The sequence below is a fragment of the Somniosus microcephalus genome, chromosome 3 (assembly GCF_052327205.1).
Source record: "Somniosus microcephalus isolate GS21.2 chromosome 3, FLI_Smic_1.0, whole genome shotgun sequence".
NCBI classification, from domain to species: domain Eukaryota; kingdom Metazoa; phylum Chordata; class Chondrichthyes; order Squaliformes; family Somniosidae; genus Somniosus; species Somniosus microcephalus.
The window spans coordinates 285,903,766-285,924,342 of NC_140989.1; the positions used below are offsets into that span (position 1 = coordinate 285,903,766).

Consider the following 20,577-nt stretch of genomic DNA (forward strand, 5'->3'; position numbering starts at 1 on the left):
TATCCAATGACAAGTCTTTCTTGCAGGGCATAATTTTGAAGAACGCAGTAAGCTAACACTATTTCCGAGACTCTGCTAGGAGTATACTGCATCCCTCCAGAATGATTAGGACAGCAGAACTGACACTTCTACATGTCATTCGTGTGCTCTATGATGACCTTATTTACCTCTCCTCCGCAAGTACTTTGGGAGCCATATAGGTATCATGAGCCATGGGAGAAGGGTTACCCTTGTCCCCAGAAGCCAACTGAATACTTTGCTATCTGGGTGGAACAAACCTGGAATGCAGGAGTGCCCCTTGAACCTTGCAGGAGCCAGCCTATACTGAGGCAGATTGAAGGCCCACTGCACAACTTCAAAACAAAAAAAATTACATTGCTTTTATAATGGTCAAGTTATTGTCAGTTGTTTGGAGTCAAAGTAGTAGGTTTAAAACTTACTTTGGTCTTAATCCACTGCTGAAGGCAGTAACGCCTAGAAATGTGTTCAGTTGCGAGAAACCTTGACAGAAAGGACAGGATTTCGGACGGGTGACGTCATCTTGTTATTATCCCATAATTTCCTTAAGTCTGCTGGGAGGGGCTGCAGGTGGTCCTTGCCTCCACTTTTGGTGGAAATTACAGTGTGTGGAACTTCAGCGGATCCAGTTCCAATATTGTTTTCCCCCCTGCTCAGATTGTATGATATTGACACTCAATTGGCAGGAGATTCAGGGCTTATGTTTGCAAGGGGCAACACCGTCATCATATTCTCTTCAGATAGGGCGACGAACCTTTACTGGGTGTCAGGATCACCACGAGCTGAGGCTCTAGTAGCTGGTACCCGTGTAGGCATCAGGGTTCCTCACAACAACCTGATTGCCTATGTGAACAAAAAGGTTTTTCAATTAATGTTCAGCTGATGCCTTACTGCAGAAAGATCACAATGCAATTACATGCCTGTTATACAGAAAGCTTCCATGATGCTTTCAAAATGCAATGCCCTCATTATTTGAAGGCTCACATAAGCTGACAGATACTTGCCAGGAGAACAGGGCTATCATCTGCAGCCATGGCTGAATACCACAGTGAGAAAACCCCACACAGCTGTGGAATGTAAATACAATGAAACATTTTCCTCAGTCAGAATTGCTGTACAGCATTCCATTGAGATGCTAAAGTAACTGTTTGCGTTCAGGCACAATGCTTCTCTATAGCCCAGCAAAAGTATTCCAAAATGACCATAGTCTGCTGCAAGCTTGCAGCAACAACAATTTGCATTTATATCATGCTTTTAATGTAAAAAATAGATGCTGCACAGAGGCATAAATAAAAAATGTACACTGAACAAAAGTAGATGTTAGAATGGATGACCTTGGTTAAAGAGATGGTTTTTAAAAATTTATTCTTGGAATATGGGTGTTACTAGAAAGACCAAAATTTATTGCCCATGCCTAGTTGCCCATTTTAAGGAGGGTCTTAATGGATGAGAGGGGTAAAGAGGAAGAGGAGTTTGAGGAGGAATTCCAGAACATGGGTTGAAGGCACAGCCAACAATGCTATGGCGAGGTGGAGGAGGGGTGAGGGATACACAACAGGCTTGAATCAGTGAAATGGAGAAGTATGGGGAGAAGGTTAGAGATAGGGATGGGTGAAGCCAGGGAGGAATTTAAACACGAGGATGAGAATTTTATATTTGAGGCATTGCAGGACCAGAAGCTAATGTATATGAGGGAGAGCTTCCAATCTCACATTTCCCTCCTCCTTCCACAGACTCTAGGCCAAAAATATCAAGGACCAGCCCCTCAGATCTTGTTAGCATTTTCCTGGAAGTACACACCAGATATCCAGATGTTAGAAATTGGCAGGGTACCCAGTGGCCAATCCACATTTTCCCTTGTGTCAGTGAATTCCAGTGTGGAATGCATGTAGTTTCTGGGTCACTGTTGGTTCAGAGCATGTCCTTCAACATTTATGTGTCAAAGTGTGAGGTATTTGTGCCCCACAAAAAAGTGCCCTGCAGCATTTTGGCAATAAAAAAAGTGCATAGAAAAAGAGAAAAGGGGTGAAATTGGTTTTGGGCAAAATGAAAGTCAATTGAAAAGAAAATCATATGGGGTGTAACATGGGCTGCCAATTCACTATCACCCATTTTGATGTACCGCCCAAGACCAATTGCACCCCTGAAAGGTTTCTATGTGACTTCCCTGTGCATGCAGTGACTCACAATTTTGATTCCTGCCATGTATACTCTATCTTGTAGTAAAATAATAAATGCAAGAGTGGATATTTTGGCACTCTTCCTAATATCGCAAAACTTCTTGCTCATTTTTTTCCCACGACCTACGGCCCTCCCAAACACGTCACCAATGGACACAGCCCTGATTTTGTTTCTGTAATGAAATCTGTTTGTCTTGATCCTGTATTCGTTTTGCACTCATGTATATTACCCTCCCCCACTGTGTATAGTTTCACTTCCTCTTTCCCGACTAACCTGGGAGGTTCCAGGTCTTGGCTCTTGGCTCCGCCCCTGACTTCTCTTACATAAAGATCCCAGGATCTGTATGACTCATTCCTGTGAACCAGTCGGCGTGTTGAGATGTTAGCTCTGATCTTAGTGATTAAAAGCCAACTTGTTTAAGTCTATAACTTCTAGTTTTGTGGTTATTGAAGGCCCATCAATTTTAATCACTAAAGAATACTAGGATGGATCGACTCCTAAAACCAGAGCGTCTGGACTTGGATCCACATTCTGCTGAAGCATCAAATCAATTTGGACACTGGCTCAAATGCTTCGAACTCTTCGCGGGGGCCTCATCCGCTAGCGAGGTAGATAAACTGAGTCTACTGACGACTCGCGTAAGTCATCGGATTTATTCGTTCATCCGGGATGCCACCTCTTACATGGTGGCCATCACTATCCTGAAGGCCCAATACCAGAGGCTGGTAAACGAAGTGTACGCCAGACACCTGCTGGCTACACGCAGGCAGCGACCAGAGGAATCAATGGACGATTTCTTACAGGGCCTAAAGGATCTGGTCCGGGACTGTAACTGCAAGGCCGTGACGGCCAACGCGTACTCTGACGAATTGGTCCGCGATTCCTTCATCACGGGCCTCAAATCGAATTATATCCGGCAGAGACTGCTGGAGAAGGAGGTCCTGGATTAAAAAAAGGCAGTGGCCACTGCGCGATCGCTGGACGTGGCCCAGAAAAACTCTGACTCTTATTCTTCCAGCCATGCGGCCCTCACTGCCTCGTGCGCGCCGAGGGGGCTGCCATCTTGGAATCAGCCATCTTCCCCATCCAGGTCTCAGACCAGCTCTATGCCGCCGGAGTCCCCACACAGAAGTTCACCCAGGAGTCCTACTACAGCGGCAATGTCTCGAGGCCCGAAATGCTACTTCTGCGGCCAGGCCAAGCACCCCAGACAACGATGCCCAGCGAAGGACGCTACATGCTTCAAATGTAAGAAAAAGGGGCATTTTAGCAAAGTCTGCAGGGGGGAATCCGATTTCCAACTCCGTCACCGCCTCGTGCGTGCCATGCGGGCCGCCATCTTGGGATCCGCCATCTTTTCCCGACTCAACGGCCGCCCAGGGCCCAACAGTGGCTTCGATCACGGTGGATCAATCCAGGCCACACCCGTTGACAAAATCCATGATGGACATACAGGTAAACGGGAATTTAACAAAATGTTTAATTGACTGTGGGAGTACCGAGAGTTTTATCCACCCTAGCCTGGTACGGCGGCACTCATTAACGGTAACCCCTACACGGAGCAGAATTGCTATGGCTGCTAAGCCCCACACTTCGGACATTTTGGGCTACTGTGTGGTAACACTGACTGTAAAAGGCACGGACTACAAGGATTTTAAACTCCTCGTGATGCCAGAACTCTGTGTAAATGTAATCTTGGGCCTGGACTTCCAGTGCCACCACGAAAGTGTCACGCTAGCATATGGCGGGTCCCAGCCGCCACTCACAGTCTGTGGCCTATCAACCTTAAAAATCAGCCCGCCCTCTTTATTCGCTAATCTCGCTCCGAACTGTAGGCCCATAACAACCAAAAGTAGACGGTACAGTCTGGAAGACAGACACTTTATCAAGGCGGAAGTGGACAGACTCCTGCGGGAAGGCATTATTGAATGCAGTACCAGCCCATGCGTGTCCAAGTAGTCATAGTTAAAAATAGCGAAAAGAAACGGATGGTAATTGACTACAGCCAGACTGTTAATATTTATACCCAGCTGGACGCCTACCCTTTACCCCGCATATCAGAAATGGTCAACCAGATTGCGCAATACCGAGTCTTCTCGACTATCGACCTCAAATCCGCGTATCACCAGCTCCCCATTAGAACGGGGGACCGCCCATACACCGCCTTCGAGGCGAACGGGCGCCTCTACCATTTTCTCAGAGTGCCCTTCGGAGTAACAAATGGGGTCTCGGTCTTCCAACGTGAGATGGACCGCATGGTTGACGAGAATAAACTACAAGCTACCTACCCTTATCTGGACAATGTCACTATCTGCGGGCACAACCAGCAAGACCACGATCTAAATCTTGCGAGATTTTAAAAAACTGCCCTAAAGCTGAATCTAACCTACAACGAAGACAAATGTGTCTTCAACACAACCCGTCTCTGTATCCTCGGCTGTGTGGTGGAAGATGGGGTAATTGGACCGGACCCTGACCGATTACGCCCCCTAAAGGAACTGCCCCTGCCACACAATCCCAAAGCTTTAAAAAGGTGCCTGGGATTTTTTTTCATATTATGCCCAATGGGTGCCCAATTACTCTGATAAGGCCCGACCCCTCATTAAATCGATGTCCTTCCCACTATCAGCTGAAGCTCGGGAGGCTTTCACCAGTATTAAACAGGACATTGAAAGGGCTGCAGTGTGTGCAGTGGACGAATGCATCCCCTTTCAAGTCGAAAGCGATGCGTCAGACTTTGCCTTAGCTGCGACCCTCAATCAGGCTGGGAGACCTGTGGCCTTCTTCTCCTGAACCCTTCAGGGACCTGAAATCAGGCACTCTTCTGTCGAGAAGGAGGCACAGGCTATAGTGGAGGCAGTGCAGCACTGGAGACACTACCTAGCCGGCAAACGTTTCACCCTGCTCACCGACCAGCGGTCGGTGGCTTTCATGTTTAATAACAAACAAAGGGGGAAAATCAAGAATGACAAAATACTCAGGTGGAGGATCGAACTATCCACGTTCGACTATGATATTATGTACAGGCCGGGAGCCCTTAATGAACCCCCAGACGCCCTATCGCGGGGAATGTGTGCCAGCATTCATACGGACAAATTACAGGGTCTCCACAACGACCTCTGTCACCCAGGGGTCACCCGATTATACCATTTTATAAAGTCCCGCAATCTGCCCCACTCCATCGAGGAGGTCAGGGCAATGACCAGAGCCTGCTGCATCTGTGCGGAATGCAAGCCTCGTTTCTACAGGCCTGACCGTGCACACCTTATCAAAGCCACACGGCCATTCGAGCGCCTAAGTCTGGACTTCAAGGGACCCCTTCCCTCTGCCGACCGTAACGTATACTTCCTCAATATCATTGATGAATATTCCCGCTTCCCCTTCACCATTCCCTGCCCAGACATGACCAGTGCCACGGTCATCAAGTGTCTCTGTAATCTATTCTGCATGTTTGGCATGCCGAACTATATACACAGCGATAGGGGGACGTCATTCATGAGTGACGAGCTGCGCCAGTTCTTGCTCTCGAAGGGGATAGCCACTAGCAGAACCACTAGCTACAACCCCCGGGGTAATGGGCAAGTGGAAAGGGAGAATGCTACTGTTTGGAAGGCTGTCACGTTAGCCTTAAAGTCAAAAGGCCTTCCAACCTCCCGCTGGCAGGAAGTCCTCCCAGACGTGCTACACTCCATAAGGTCTCTGTTATGTGCTGCCACTAACGCTACCCCTCACGAAAAGATGTTCGTTTTCCCCCGGAAAGCCACCTCAGGCATATCTCTACCCGTGTGGCTGACGTCTCCGGGGACAGTACTATTGCAGAAGCACGTGAGAGGCCATAAAACGGACCCCCTTGTGGAAAAGGTACAGCTCCTCCATGCAAACCCTCAGTACGCCTATATCGAATACTCTGACGGGCGAGAGGACACTGTTTCCATAAAAGACCTCGCTCCCTCGGGGAGCGGAGAGAACGATGGGAGACTACCCGATGAAGACCTACACTACAAAGAGACAGGACGCCCAGAGGTATCAATACCCAACTTTAACCTGGAGGACACTGCAGATAACCTGGAAGACACTGCGGAGGCCCGGACAGCGGAGGAACCAGAATCCACTCTCCTAGAGGCACCCCAACCGGCTTTGTGCCGATCACTTGAGAACTGCAAAACCTCCTGACAGACTCACTTATACCAACTTTTAAGAAACATCACCCCGATGGACTAAATCTATAGAAGGGGTGAATGTAATGAAATCTGTTTGTCTTGATCCTGTATTCGTTTTGCACTCATGTATATTACCCTCCCCCACTGTGTATAGTTTCACTTCCTCTTTCCCGACTAACCTGGGAGGTTCCAGGTCTTGGCTCTTGGCTCCGCCCCTGACTTCTCTTACATAAAGATCCCAGGATCTGTATGACTCATTCCTGTGAACCAGTCGGCGTGTTGAGATGTTAGCTCTGATCTTAGTGATTAAAAGCCAACTTGTTTAAGTCTATAACTTCTAGTTTTGTGGTTATTGAAGGCCCATCAGTTTCCATCACAAAATTGGGTCTAATATGTAAGTGGGCAGAACAATGATGAAATTTATTATGGACAATGTGCAACAGAAGTATTCCATAAATATTAAAATAGCTAGTATGAAGCTGAAAGAGCTAAAAGTTGTGCCCCGGCGAAGTTAGTGCCCCAAAGGGGGCGCAACCGATCAGTCTAATCCTGGGTTTGGTATTTCTGCTTAGTAAAAGGATTGGGAGTGGAAACCCTACATAAATTCTCTTATGCAATTTATCTCAGTTGGGTCCAGGATGCATTAGCCTCTGTGAGGGAGAGCTCATAAGAGACGCATTTCCTGCTTGCAAGGGATCAGACCAACTCACGAGAAACCATACAAGTGTAAGATTCGAAAATTTTCATCAAATAATCACGCAGGAAATTAGGGTTAATAAGACAGCTTTATTGACTAAAAGAAGCTTGTACAGAGAAACCTTTGATAAAAGGGCACACAAAATGGCCGCCAGACCTCGTGACCAGCTTCTGGGACCATTTGAATTTCTGTTACTGCAAGCCAGACAGGCTTGTGGATTGAGGACATTAAGCCCGCGAAAACCAGTTTCGGGAAGCCGAAACTCATGGAACTGAGTATACATATTGATTAGATTATAAGTACAGGCCAGATTTGGGTAGCAGGATGAGGCCCATCAAGAAATGGGCGGACAATTGAATGAACACTTTAACCCATTTACTGTACAAAGAGAAGCCGTTTAACAGCCATCAAGGGCAATCGCCAGACCGATCAATATACAAACCGAGTTACGGTGACAAAGCAAAGACATTATCGGCCCAGGAAGGCCAGTTAAGCTATCACCGGCTCCCGTTATGAAGACAAAACACCCCTGCAGAGAGTTCTGCCTGCCAAAATTATTACAAAGACAGGACTATGATTTGGCGGGAGATAAGAATGTTCCAAAAAGGTATAACTGTGGATTGAAAAGTCCATCAGGGGTTCACTTCTTCAATGCTTCAAAAACGCTTCGGGACAGACTTTTCGGTTCAGACCTTCACACAGCACTTCGGTTCGGAACGGAAGACGACGAGAAGACTTCGGCTTGGAAGCCAGCTCGGCCAGGCAAGGCCCGGCCACGACGGGAAGACGACGAGGGTGGCCCGGGTACTTTTGTCGGGAGATCATCGACCTAGGCTGAAGAAGAAGACACCCTGTACTCCAGCTCTGCTTCAAATCAGAAGGACAATTATGACTGTATGAAAAGGGCTTTTTGGGACCAGCGTCCCGCCCCGGGGAAGACCATCGAGAGATCGACGACCCAGGCCGGAGAAGAAGACACTCAGGGCACAGCATTCCAGTGTCTCAACATCACATCGGTAATGGAGTCATCCATGTGCATCCAGTTCTTAACATCACACCGGTAACGGATTCATCCGTGGCGAGCGCTCACCAAGGCTGTATCGGCTGCCTCATCGCAGGAGAACCAAGAGGAAAACAAGCTGCGCCAGAAGCTTCCAAACCCACGTGACAACGGCAAGCGGTGTCGAAAGGCTGTGAACCCCTTTTTTGCAATTCTTAAAGTGGTGAGCATGATCCCGAGTTCCTCAAGTCGAAACTTAGTTAGGTCTAGGGGAGGGGGTTAAGGGTAGTTGTAATGTGTTACCCCTTTTACGATGTGCCGTGTGTTCCCCATTTCTATAGAGTTAAGTTTATAGATGTGTGCATGCTTGTAGTTTCTTTAATCTGCACATATGACATGTATTTTATAATGTTGCAAACTGTTCAATAAAGGCATCCATTTCGTGCTATTCGACCTGGTCTATTGAGTTTTTCTGCACTACAGCTCCCTGCACCTACGTCCAAGGTCGAGAACTGCAGGGGCGAGTGGGTCGAACCACTCACGGGTAATTATTGCAAGAAGCCTGGCAGGAGACCAGAGCAAGCAAGAGAAACCCCATACACAACCATTGAAAGACACTGTCTCTCTTTAAAAAATAATTCCAAGTTAACTTAGAAGGTTACCCTCAGAGGCAAGATAAAGGATCAATTCCTTGCAATTTTTTATACAACCAATGGATGTCCCACTTGCAGATGAACAGATCATGTAATATGGTCTGGATGGCAGCGTCCACCACTGCTGATCCTGGTTCTGGTCAAACACCCAGCTCACGGTTTCCTTGACTTCTTGAGAAGTCTAGGATCAAGTCGTTGAATCTGTCCCCTGGCTCCAGTAATTTCTGGTCCATGTTCCAGTTGCTATTGATTTAAAGAGTTTTAAAGCTCTAGCAGACATTTTTTGAACTGGAGTAACATACCAAGTGTGCCAGGATTTTCAAGGTTCCTGCCAGATCACAGCGAACCTTACCAAGCTATGGTGTCAGCCATGGCTCAGTTGTTAGCACTCTCGCCTCTGAGTCAGAAGGTTGTGGGTTCAAGTCCCACTCCAGAGACTTGAGCACAAAAATCTAGGCTGACACTCCAGTGCAGGACTGAGGGAGTGCACTGTTGGAGGTGCCACCTTTCGGATAAAAGGTTAAACCGAGGCCCCGTCTGCCCTCTCAGGTGAACGTAAAAGATCCTATGGCACTATTTAGAAGACGACCAGGGGAGTTATATGAACATATGAATTAGGAGCAGGAGTAGGCCACTTGGCCCCTCGAGCCTGCTCTGCCATTCAATAAGATCATGGCTGATCTGATTACTCCACATTCCTGCCTACCCCCGATAACCTTTCACCCCCTTGCTTATCAAGAATCTATCTACCTCTGCCTTAAAAATATTCAAAGACTCTGCTTCTACCGCCCTCTGAGGAAGAGAGTTCCAAAGACTCACGACCCTCTGTGAGAAAAAAATTCTCATCTCTGTCTTAAATGGGCGACCCCTAGTTCTAGATTCTCCCACAAGAGGAAACATCTTCTCCACATCCACCCTGTCAAGACCCCTCAGGATCTTATATGTTTCAATCAAGTCACCTCTTACTCTTCTAAACTCCAGCAGATACAAACCTAGCCTGTCCAACCTTTCCTCATAAGTCAACCCACCCATTCCAGGTATTAATCTAGTAAACCTTCTCTGAACTGCTTCCAATGCATTTACATCCTTCCTTAAATAAGGAGACCAATACTGTACACAATACTCCATATACAAAAATATCCCTGGTGTCCTGCCCAATATTTATCCTTCAATCAACATCACTGAAACAGATTATCTGGTCATTATCACATTGCTGTTTGTGGGAGCTTGCTGTGCGCAAATTGTCTGCTGCGTTTCCTACATTAAAACAGTGACTACAGTTCAAAAAGTACTTAATTGGCTGTAAAGTGCTTTGGGACGTCCAGTGGTCGTGAAAGGCGCTATATAAATGCAAGTCTTTTTTCTAGGAAAACAGATTCTGCTGAATTACAAATTTAAATGATGTGTCAAGAGATACAGACAATTCTGACTCTGCCTTTCACTTACTCCTGGACATTAACTCAACATTTTGTTTACTCCTGTGTTGTTGCCCCATCTCCCTGTGTCCCAGCCCCAACTTCAGGCCCTGGCCACTGGTCCAGGCTCCACATTAGGGCTCACAGCAAGACCCAGGATTGAGTCGGAGACCAAGACCTGGGAGCAAGCAGCGGAAAGATGCAATGCCCAAAAACAAGTAGGTCAGGCCCGTCAGTAAGGGGGGAAGCCACACTCAAAAGTGAGAGGCTGGGCCCGAGTTGGAGCTGGAAGGTGGGGAGGGGGGCTAGGGACTGAGCGGATCAAGATAGCAACTAACATACTGAATCTTGAATCGAATTGATCCTTACGAAGTACAGTACACGGTTAGCAGCAAACAATCAGAGCTCAATTTAGAGGTTATGTGGTGCCCACCAGCCAAACAGATCATAAAAACTTATGAACATACAATATATGTATTGTGTATTCATAATTACTTTTTAAAAAGTCCCGTAAAGAATGTTCCTTGTAAAATATAGATTTCCATTGGGAAAGAAAAAGGTGTAAGGATTTTTCTGGAAAATAAATCTAATTCTTTCGAACAACATTTTAAGACTGCCACAAGATGTTGTGAGCAGGAAAAGCTTGATAAAAGAAACACTCCATTGTAAATTGAAACCACAGACTAGAAGAGAAAGGCAAACCAGCAGGTTTCCAAGTCTACCCAGGCAGGTAAACGCCATGGGAAAAGAGGGGAGTGTCGGGGTTCTACTTCCAAACAAACAAGATAAACAATTTAAAGACTGCACTCAAATCTGCATTTCACAATACAAAAAAGTATATTCAATTATTCCTCCTATTTAACACTTTGTTAAATCTTTTAGCAATTTCTTAATCTCCCAAAAGATTTGAATTGCCGACCGATGTCTCCCTTCTCTGATTTGCAAATATAACGTTCCTGAAAAAAGCGGAGTGGATTTTATTTTTTGAGTGGACTTGGATTTGCAAATGTTTTTATTGCTGAGAAACTTAAGTGCAGGAGGACATCATCAAGGATAGGAAGAATAATAGCGAGGGCAAAATGAATTAAATAGAGGCTAAGCGATGCCAAGCTTGGGGTTTAAAAGCCAGTAGATTTCAGGAAGAAAAGAATACTCAAGGAGGTAAAAGAGGCACAATTTTGAGGTGCTGGGAAAGAATGAATTCGACTGAATGACAATGAGATCAGTTTTGATTTCAATGCAATGAGAATACAGAGAGGATGAAGAACATGGAGGATGGTGTATTGGAGTTTAGGAGAAACAAAAGAGGAATGTTCAGAGGACTACTAAACATAAAGGCGTTAATAAAATAACAGATCAGGTGGGTTGTGCTGTACACAGAGTTTAGAAGTGAGAGCTATCTCAGATCAGCACCTATTTTTCTTGTATCCTATGTAAGTGTCAGAGAGGTGGCAGGAAATCCTCCCCAGAAGTGGGAGCAGTATTCACGTTTTGGCTTTTATACAGTTAACAGTTGCGGGTGGGGAGAGATGATTATTAAAGCGACCGAAAAGAAGAGAAGTAAAAATCTGCGTTTTGCATCTTCTTTGCAAGTATGTTTTGCGTTCATGATATCATTTCGTAGGTGAGGTTGCCATGGTTATAGTGCTTGTATTTTAGCATGAAATCCAGCCCGGGGTTTGCAGTGATCCTTTGTAGCTGGAATCCAAGCGTTTTTTCCCATAGAGTTCGCAGCGAGTCCCGGGATTCGCATTTGGAGAGAGCTGTTTTAGGGAATCTCAGTGGAATAAACTTTTTTTTGGGACATTTTGTTTATATTTGGAGGATAAAAAAAGACTTAGATTTGGAAAGATTCGTGCATTGTATTGTTTTGGGGGGGGGTGCGGGCAGCAGTTTTTTTTTTGAGGGGGGCAAAGTTTGTGGCAGAGTTTGAGAAGTTTTTTTTGTATATACAGTTTTTTTTCTCTTCATCATGGCGAGAGGGAGCCACGGATGTGTTGAAATGGGAGCTGGGTATTCGGTGTGGGTCCCGGCCATGGCAGTATCTCAGCGGCCCCGCAGTGCCGATCGCTCCTGCCGGCTGAGCGCTCTCCTCGCCGCCCTCTTCCTGCTCTTCTCACCGGCAGCCGCAGCCGCTCCGCCCCAATCCGGAGACTTTGCCATACTGGATGAGGCACAAGTTCTTGCGAATCAGATGCGAGTCCTGGCCACCAGTGAGCTTGGAGTCTTCAACATGCAGGTAAGAACATGGATTGTTCTCCGGTGGATGGTCCCGATTCCCTGCGATATTCTCTGCCAAAACACCTGGCTGCTGTATATCCTTCCTATAATATAAATAAATGGATCTTCCATTTAGGGGAACCTGCTCCTATAACGTTCCAGTTTATTGTTTCCTCTAATCTTGGGTGCATAAGTTTCTCGAGAAACTGTATCCATCCTTATGGATGAAGATTCCTAGTAAGAATGAGTTTACCTCGTTTAGTTAATATATGTGAACTGATGTATTGCTAATAATTGTTTGGGAGGGCTGGATAGTGGCGCCTGCTGTCATACTGATTTATAAAATTAATCTGGATAAGTCTGCACCTATTCCAAACATTGCCTATTTTATTTGCTATCCACCATTGACCATCGTATTTCCAATCTGAAAGACCTTCTGATCCCAATTCTCATTCACCATTTCCAGCCATGTTCAGTGTCCCCTTCCCAATATCAGACAGTCTGCTTTTCCCATTCTGTGCAAGCTATACTATTCATCATTCACATCCATGTACCACGTCTCTTTTGTCTTGTTCCCAATGCGCTATCCCATTTCCAGCCATTGTTCTCTTCCTCTTCATTCATTTATTTATGGAATTCCCTCACTATTGGATATTGCTACGTATATTGGATATTTGCTTGAAACCTTGTATCTAATTCAATCTCGGTATCAAGCTATTTAGTCTTCATTAAGTTTTCCTTCTTGACCATAACCTGTGTCTAATGTAGACTTTACACTTTAAAATTTTTTAGCCTCACATTGTTTGGCTTGCATGATGCTCCCAGATTGAGGATGAAAGGATTTGGGGATCATTGGTGATCCATGGGTGCCTCTGACCTGTGGCTTCTCTATTCCATTATCCCAAGCAGTACAGGCTTCACATCAGTAATGCGATTGAAGTAATGTTTGTATTCAGATGTGTTTGCGTAGTTCAATTCTCATCCCTTTTCCCATTTCTTAAGCTCACACCTCCAAATATTAAAATGTCACCAAAGCATTAACTTTGTAATCTCAATAAAAATGTCTTGATATTTTTGTGTTAATACCTACTAATTGTGTGTTGAATTATAACTTTATTTTTTAAAATATGCTTCACCACTCTTTAATGTGCAGTGCAAGAGACAATCTCAAGGTTAAAATCTATCGCTTTTGCTTCTGTTCCCTGCCCATAGACATCAGTGACAAACATGAGGACGGATGGCATCTTAAGTCTGTGTGGGGCTGACAAAAGGTGAAAGCAAATGGGCCTGACCGTCAAGGAGGTGTTAAATATGCTCGGACTGTGTGCCACTTTAAGATGTGGGAAGATTTTGCTTGGATGGGTCGGGGTCTTAATGACCCCTACAGTCCCTCTCTTTGTTGTTTATAGGTTAGGCTCCAGTAAATGTTGATTGGCTTTTTATTATTCGTATAATAAGAAAGACGAGCTTGAGCTACCCCAGTGATTTAGGCAGTCAGTGTAGTGTGATGTGGTATTAAACAGAGACCAGGAAATCCCAGATTTGATCCCTGGTCTGTACGCAGCTGGCTGATCACAGCCAGGGCAGCAACTGAGGGGGGGGGCGAGGGGGGGAGATGGGGGGGGGGTGGCGGCGCGCTGTGGTTGCTACATTGTACTCAGTGCTCCCAAGCTAGGGAGGGGAAAATCAGCTGGGTTCTAGCTTCTGACTGAGATCTGACTGCTTGGAAAGTCTGTGTGTGTGCCAATAGCCTTTTGACTAGTATGCGCAGTAGAACGGTACCACAACAAGGATAAGCACCTTCAAGAGAGGAGGTGTTTATATTTCTCTCACTCTCTCTTCATTCCCACCTGTGTGGAATGGGGCAGGCACTGAGGGAAGCTTGTAGCTCAGGACCAGTATTCCTGCCTTGCTATCCACACAGTGTCTCCCCTTCCTTTTGTGTGTTTCCCTGTAAGCTTTAATTTATAAATTGCCTAATGCAAGAGGATACAAATACAGCTCCTTTCAAATTTAATTAACCCACTATTTAAGGATAGTATCTTTTGACAATTTGTAATAATACAGGTCCTAAAACCATTTTGGTTCCTTCAGATGTTTATGGAAGTCACAAAATGTAATTATTTATTTATACAGACTACTGTTGTTCGTAATTATATAAATAATGGGTTGTGTGAGTCAGCACGAGGTTGGGAAGAATCCATGAGGATTTGAAAGCTTCTGTAACTACTTTTAGAATTTTTTTTCTCCTGTTCCTCTGACGGTGCTGCTTTCTGCTGCGGTATGGTTTCACAAGTACTGCGAAGCTTCTGGTACTTTGCCCATGTGGCAATTTTCATAGGCGAGCCTTGACAGTGAGTGTTGCCAAGCTATTTGACTGTGGTAGGGCATCACAGCCAGGCCTTGACCCAACCTTTACCTTCAGATGTTTATGGAAGTCACAAAATGTAATTATTTATTTATACAGACTACTGTTGTTCTTAATTATATAAATAATGGGTTGTGTGAGTCAGCATGAGGTTGGGAAAAACCCATGAGGATTTGAAAGCTTACTCCTGAGGTTCCCACCATCACAGAAGCCAGTCTTCAGCCAATTTGATTCACTCCACATGATATCAAGAAACGGCTGAACGCACTGGATACAGCAAAGGCTATCGTACTGAAGACTTGTGCTCCAGAACTAGCTGCGCCTCTAGCCAAGCTGTTCCAGTACAGCTACAACACTGGCATTTATCCGACAATGTGGAAAACTGCCCAGATATGTCCTGTCCACAACAAGCAGGACAAATGCAATCCGACCAATTACCGCCCCATCAGTCTACTCTCAATTATCAGCAAAATGATGGAAGGTGTCATCAACAGTGCTATCAAGCGGCACTTACTCACCAATAACCTGTTCACTGATGCCCAGTTTGGGTTTTGCCAGGACCACTTGGCTCCAGAGCACATTACAGCCTTGGTCCAAACATGGATAAAGGAGCTGAATTCCAGAGGTGAGGTGAGAATGACTGCCCTTGACATCAAGGCAGCATTTGACCGGGTGTGGCATCAAGGAGCCCTAATAAAACTGAAGTCAATGGGAATCAGGGGGAAAACTCTCCACTGGCTGGAGTCATACCTAGCACAAAGGAAGATGGTTGTGGTGGTTGAAGGTCAATCATCACAGCCCCAGGATATCGCTGCAGGAGTTCCTCAGGGCAGTATCCTAGGTCCAACCATCTTCAGCTACTTCATCAATGATCTTCCCTCCAACATAAGGTCAGAAATGCAGATGTTCGCTGATGACTGCACAGTGTTCAGTGCCATTCGCAACTCCTCAGATTATGAAGCAGTCCATGCTCGCATGCAACAAGACCTGGACGACGTTCAAGGTTGGGCTGGTAACATTTGCGCCACAGAAGTGCCAGGCAATGACTATATCCAACAAGCGAGAGTCTAACCACCACCCCTTGACATTCAACGGTATTACCATCACTGAATTCCCCACCATCAACATCCTGGGGGTCACCATTGACCAGAAACTTAACTGGACCAGCTACATAAATACTGTGGCAACAAGAGCAGGTCAGAGGCTAGGTATTCTGCGGCGAGTGTCTCGCCTCCTGACTCCCCAAAACCTTTCCACCATCTACAAGATACAAGTAAGGAGTGTGATGGAATACTCTCCACTTGCTTGGATGAATGCAGCTCCAACAACACTCGCAAAGCTCGACACCATCCAGGACAAAGCAGCCCGCTTGATTGGCACCCCATCCACCACCTTAAACATTCACTCCCTCCACCACCAGTGTACTGTAGCTGCAGTTTGTACCATCTACAAGGTGCATGGCAGCAACTCGCCAAAGCTTCTTCAGCAGCACCTCCCAAATCCGCGACCTCTTCCACCTAGAAGGACAAGGGCAGCAGGCGCATGGGAACACCACCACCTCCAAGTTCCCCTCCAAATCACACACCATCCTGACTTGGAAATAGATCGTCGCTGGGTCAAAATCCTGGAACCCCCTACCTAACAGCACTGTGGGAGTACCTTCACCACATGGACTGCAGCGGTTCAAGAAGGCGGCTCACCATCACCTTCTCGAGGGCAATTAGGGGTGGGCAATAAATGCTGGCCTTGCCAGCAACGCCCACATCCCATAGACGAATTAAAAAAAAAAAACTTTGCCCATGTGGCAATTTTCATAGGCGAGTCTTGACAGTGAGTGTTGCCAGGCTATCTGACTGTGGTAGGGCATCACAGCCAGGCCTTGACCCAACCTGATGTCCACCTGTGCACTTAGCAGCAGAGTTACGTGAATAGCAATCAGCAGCAGGAACCGTGGATGAGTTTTCCACTCCGTAGTCTAGGGTTGCTGAGGACCTCCTGTTTCCCTGGCTGTGATCAGCTAAATCAGCACAAACTAAGAATTGAAACTGGGACCTTTTGATCTGTATGGCGCAGCTTCACACCAGATGATGCATTTATTCACAAAAGCCACTGGGGCAGCATTTCTTTATGTTGAGAGGTAATTTTACAATGTAGATACAGTCCATTGTTGCGCTCCTCATCAAATGGTCCATATAACCTTAAACTACATTCTGCTTTAATGGCATATTTGGTTTAAAGCATAGTGTCAAATTTATGACTTTTACTGAACAATATGGCTACATAATTCTATTTATAAAGAGTTAAAAGCTTTCCCCAATTCTTTTGACAGGGCATGGATCTTCAGCTTCTCCTACACACATATTTTGACATTAAAAATCTATAAATTAATTTTATTTTATTTTTGCAGAACTGCTCGGTATTAGACTTGGCATTAGGTCAGTGTGTGTGATTGCATTAAAGTTTGAAGAGGGGAGCAGCCCCAATGGCTTCGTTGTTTCACAGGGTATGCTATTGACCTGCAATGCACAGCAAAATAAACTGCAGTTTCTTTGCAATTGGTGGCACAATGGTACACGGGTTCAAATTGCATGCTCCCCCACTAGCTCAGTTGGTAAAGCTAGTTTAACTAAGCCATGTGGACTGCAAGATCTTGGGTTCACTCTCAGTCTTACTCTGTGCTGAGTTAGCTGATCTCAGCTGGTGCGGCAGTTGGGGTGAAAAATTAGCATCAGTGTGTCTGAGCTCGGGAGGGAAAAATCAGCCAGTGTTCCAAATTTCGATCAATATCCAGTAACTCTTGCTGTGAAGTGAGGACCCTGGGTGAGGATCAGGGTTAGCTGTGTTGTGTTTCACAGTCAAATAGCTTGACAAAATAAATTTAGATTCATGCATGAAGATTGCAAAATGATAAAATGTTGTTGCACATACTTTCAAATGTTCTAGACTGCTGTGAAAATGTCCACCAGCATGAGTCAGTGCCTTTGGGAGAGGATAAGTAAATGTTGGAGGAACTCCCTCCTCCAGAATGAATGAAATCTTGGGACTGTTAGGATTGAGCCGATCATTGGAGTGGAAGGGCGAAGGTTTAATTTTCTACTCTGAGCCATATAATGCAGGGAGGCAGTGGGTGTAGATCAACTAGTGGTTGTTTCATTTGGCCACTGTCTTGTGCTTCTTAGTGGCCAAGTGATGGTAGCTGTTGGTCTGACAACAGGTTAACTGTTTTTGCTCCTAAAGATGTGTTACCTGAAGGAGACAGAACAAAGTGAGGGTGAGATATACAGGTCTTCAAGTCTTTCATTGAAGAGCAAGTGCCTCTGGTCCCCAGGTTACCCAAATGGCTCATTTGGTAGTGTGGTACTGTGCCAAATGGACCAAGAACGTCCCAGTTTCAGTTCCTGGTCTGTGCTGAGTTAGCTAATCTCAGCTAGGGCAACAGAAGGGGAGCAACAATTGTCTTTGGCACCCAGGGCAAGATAATGGAAAATTGGTCAAAATGTTACTCCTGATCACTATAATCACTGTACAGTGACTCCTCATGGAAAATGTGCATGTGTGTCATAATGCATGTGGATGTCTGGTGTGCAAAGGAACTGGCTCAGCTATGATGTTCCTATGGATGGATAGCCTGCTAGCAATCATTGTCTAGATTTGTACATGGAAAAATAGTCACTTGTGTGAGATACTACAGGGTGTCTGGCACTTGTGGACACCATCCCAGGATGAGGAAGCTCCTTCAGAAGAGGAGGGGGTACATTGGGGAAATCCATTAATGGTGCTTGTCAGATAGAAAATAACAATTTAACTGACAACATTTTTTTTTGGTATTGTCCTATCCATTGTAGGTTTTTAAAATTAGCATTTTAATTAGGAAAATGAAGCTTCCTTTTGTTCTGTTCTATTTAATAAGGGTGTGCTATCTTTGAAATAGTGCATACTTCAGTGAGTGCTATGTGGGGGGTAGCAGAGGGAAATCTTTTCTGTTGTACATGATTGCCTGTTGGTTGGGTTCCAACCATAATATCATTCCAAGAGGTTATTTTGAAGAATGTCAGTGTTGACAAAGACTGTAGTTTTTCATCTTATTTTACTGTGACATTGTTCCGTGAAATGTATAAAACAAAATGCATTCAGCAAGTCCTGGAGGAACAGTGGTTAGAATCCTGGAGCTTGAGAGAATAAATCAGAATTTTTAATCAGGCTTTGAACTGCGACTTCAAAGCACTCAGAAATCACTAATGATGTAAGCAATGTCATATTAGCAAGGGCTGACATTTCACTTCAAACACGGAGAGCACAGCTGTCTGAGGCAGATATTAAAAAATGTATATGCTGGGCAAGGTGGACAAGCTGATAATTAGGATTCTCATTAACAGCCACCATTCTGAAAGCAGAGCTGCATCTAGTGATGTAAATTTTTGTTTTGGAAATTTACAGCAGAATCGGGGTAAAATTATTTGTAAATGATGAGGCCTACCATTCGATGCTTGTTTAACACTGACTGTGAAGCTGCAGGGTTTGGGGTGGTCTAATTAAAATTCTGAGGTCCTTGTTTTGTCCCCAAGGAATTCTCAGATTGTTCATCATGTTGGGAATGTGACAGTGTTGTCACTCGGATTTTGGTAAAACATAATAGTGAAATCTTGTATTTGAACTGTACAAAAACACTCAGCAATACAAGTACAGAATTCTGACCATCTATACTTGGGTTGTGTCGAGAGCATTTTGCGCAGTAATACTTGCAATGCAGCCCACCTCTCCTTTACCTTGTGGCTGTTCAGAGACTTGCTGTTCCCTGTGCCTCTGGGTTTCCAAGTTGATGGAGCTGGGATTCATTGCTGTTTCCTCTGCTTTTCTGGCTCTCCAGTAAAAGAAGTCAAGAGAATTGTATTAGGAGGGAGAGTTATCCTACCTTCCATATAGCAAATAAATGGCCCCAATTAAAATGACATAGAATGACATAGAATTTACAGCACAGAAACAAGCCATTCGGTCCAGCTGGTCTGTGCCGGCATTTATGCTCCACACGAGCCTCCTCCAACCCCTCTTCATCTAACCCTATCAGCATATTCTATTCTTTTCAGGTATCGGCTATGGCTCAATGGGTAGCACTCTCACCTCAGAGTCAGAAGGTTGTGGGTTCAAGTCCCACTTGAATGCATAATCTAGACACTCCCAGTGCTGTACTAGGGGAGAGCTGCATTATCAGAGGTGCCATTTTCGGATGATCCATTAAACAGTGACCCAATCTGTTCGCTTAGGTGCACATTAAAGAACCCATGGCACTATTTCGAAGAAGAGCAGGGGAGCTATCCCTGGTGTCCTGTCCAATATTTATCCCATTATCAACAACAATAAAACAGATTATATGGTCATTATTATCGCAGTGCAAATTGTCTGCTGGGTTTCCTACATTAAAACAGTGACTACACTTCAAAAGTATTTCATTGGCTGTAAAGCACTTTGGGACATCCTGCGGTCATGAAAGGGGCTATGTAAATGCAACTCTTTTTTTTCTCCCTCATGCTTATCTAGTTTCCTCTTAAATGCATCTATGCTATCCGCCTCAACTACTTTTCGTGGTAGCGAGTTCTATACACAATACAACAATTAGTCCTATAGGCATTTTTTCCCTCTTGTGTGAAAGTACCTGGCCTGCACTTGCACAGTGGTCTAATTGAAAGAACTTACTGTGGGAATCACAGGTGCAAACCTGTGTCCCATCACTCCACAGTGTGGTGCGTTACAATAGTTGCGATTGCTCCCCTCCAGCAAGAGACTGGTTGGGATTGTAGATGTTAGTAATGGTGCCCGAGGATAGACTGCTATTTGGAGTGATTAGTAGTATTACACAAGAAGTGGATC

At 45.2% G+C, this 20,577-nt stretch overlaps 1 protein-coding gene across 1 annotated transcript in view; it reads left to right on the forward strand.

Annotated features, from left to right (window-relative positions):
• The first annotated feature begins 12,016 nt into the window (after positions 1–12,016).
• The window catches only part of cachd1 (cache domain containing 1), a 247,767-nt gene continuing 239,206 nt past the window's right edge, over positions 12,017–20,577 (forward strand). Inside the window, exon 1 of the mRNA XM_085982697.1 lies at positions 12,017–12,363. Within this exon, the coding sequence (XP_085838823.1) occupies positions 12,097–12,363 (267 nt within the window). The 5' untranslated portion in view covers positions 12,017–12,096. The remainder of the gene's footprint in view (positions 12,364–20,577) is intronic.